The following is a 765-nucleotide window of genomic DNA, read 5'->3' on the forward strand; positions in this document are numbered from 1 at the left end:
TGAACTTGTATGTGCAATACCGAATTAGCCAATCATTTATAATAATTTACAGTAAGATGAGAAAGCAATTATTACTTGAACTATCAAAGGGAATTCTTATTATTTCCATTTATCATTAACAGCATATAATATCTATGTTGATGATTAAATGTTAATGGAATCTAAACAAGCAACCATTTCCCTTTAAAATGACTTTAACAAGAGAGAGAAAAAATCTAGTACGAAAGGAGGAGCAAGGAAGAGAAGAAAGGAGAAGAGGAGAAGGCCCAAGAGGCAGCCAACCCCAGTAGGAAAAACTGGCTGAGGTGGTGTTATACCTTATCGCCGAGTGTCTATTGTTGTCTGAGGCTTTCGAGGTGGCTGGCGAGGTATGGTTGGGCGGTCCTTTAACAGATGTGAGTGTGACGTCTCCTGTTCCACTCACTGCTCCCTTGGTTCCCTTCTTACTGATGCGGTGCAGATCTGGCGTGTACTCCTGTTATGGGAGAAGAGATGTGTCAGCTGAGTGCTTCCTCTGAGTGGTAGCCATGAATGCCAAAGTCTGCAGAGCACCAAACACACCATTGGCTGAGGGCATCCCAAAATTCTGATCAGTTAATATACATTCTTTATTATGGAGCCAATATTTAAAAAATGAGGAAGAAAAAATCATCAAGAAACTGCACCCTGTCTTTTCAAGTGGCTAAATTACTTTTTCACACATCTATTGCAGAATCTACTATTTAAACTTGAGTTCATGAATTTCTTTTTATTTCTATTGTCAAC

The 765-nt window shown here is 39.2% G+C and overlaps 1 protein-coding gene across 9 annotated transcripts in view; it reads right to left on the minus strand.

Moving 5' to 3' along the window:
• LOC119591560 (protein kinase C and casein kinase substrate in neurons protein 1-like) overlaps positions 1-765 on the minus strand; it is a 62,778-nt gene that overhangs the window by 5,870 nt on the left and 56,143 nt on the right. For all 9 annotated transcript variants that reach the window (XM_037940316.1, XM_037940315.1, XM_037940320.1 and 6 more), the window contains one exon: positions 318-475. In XM_037940316.1, the coding sequence (XP_037796244.1) occupies positions 318-475 (158 nt within the window). The remainder of the gene's footprint in view (positions 1-317; positions 476-765) is intronic.

This window comes from Penaeus monodon, chromosome 28 (genome assembly GCF_015228065.2).
Source record: "Penaeus monodon isolate SGIC_2016 chromosome 28, NSTDA_Pmon_1, whole genome shotgun sequence".
NCBI classification, from domain to species: domain Eukaryota; kingdom Metazoa; phylum Arthropoda; class Malacostraca; order Decapoda; family Penaeidae; genus Penaeus; species Penaeus monodon.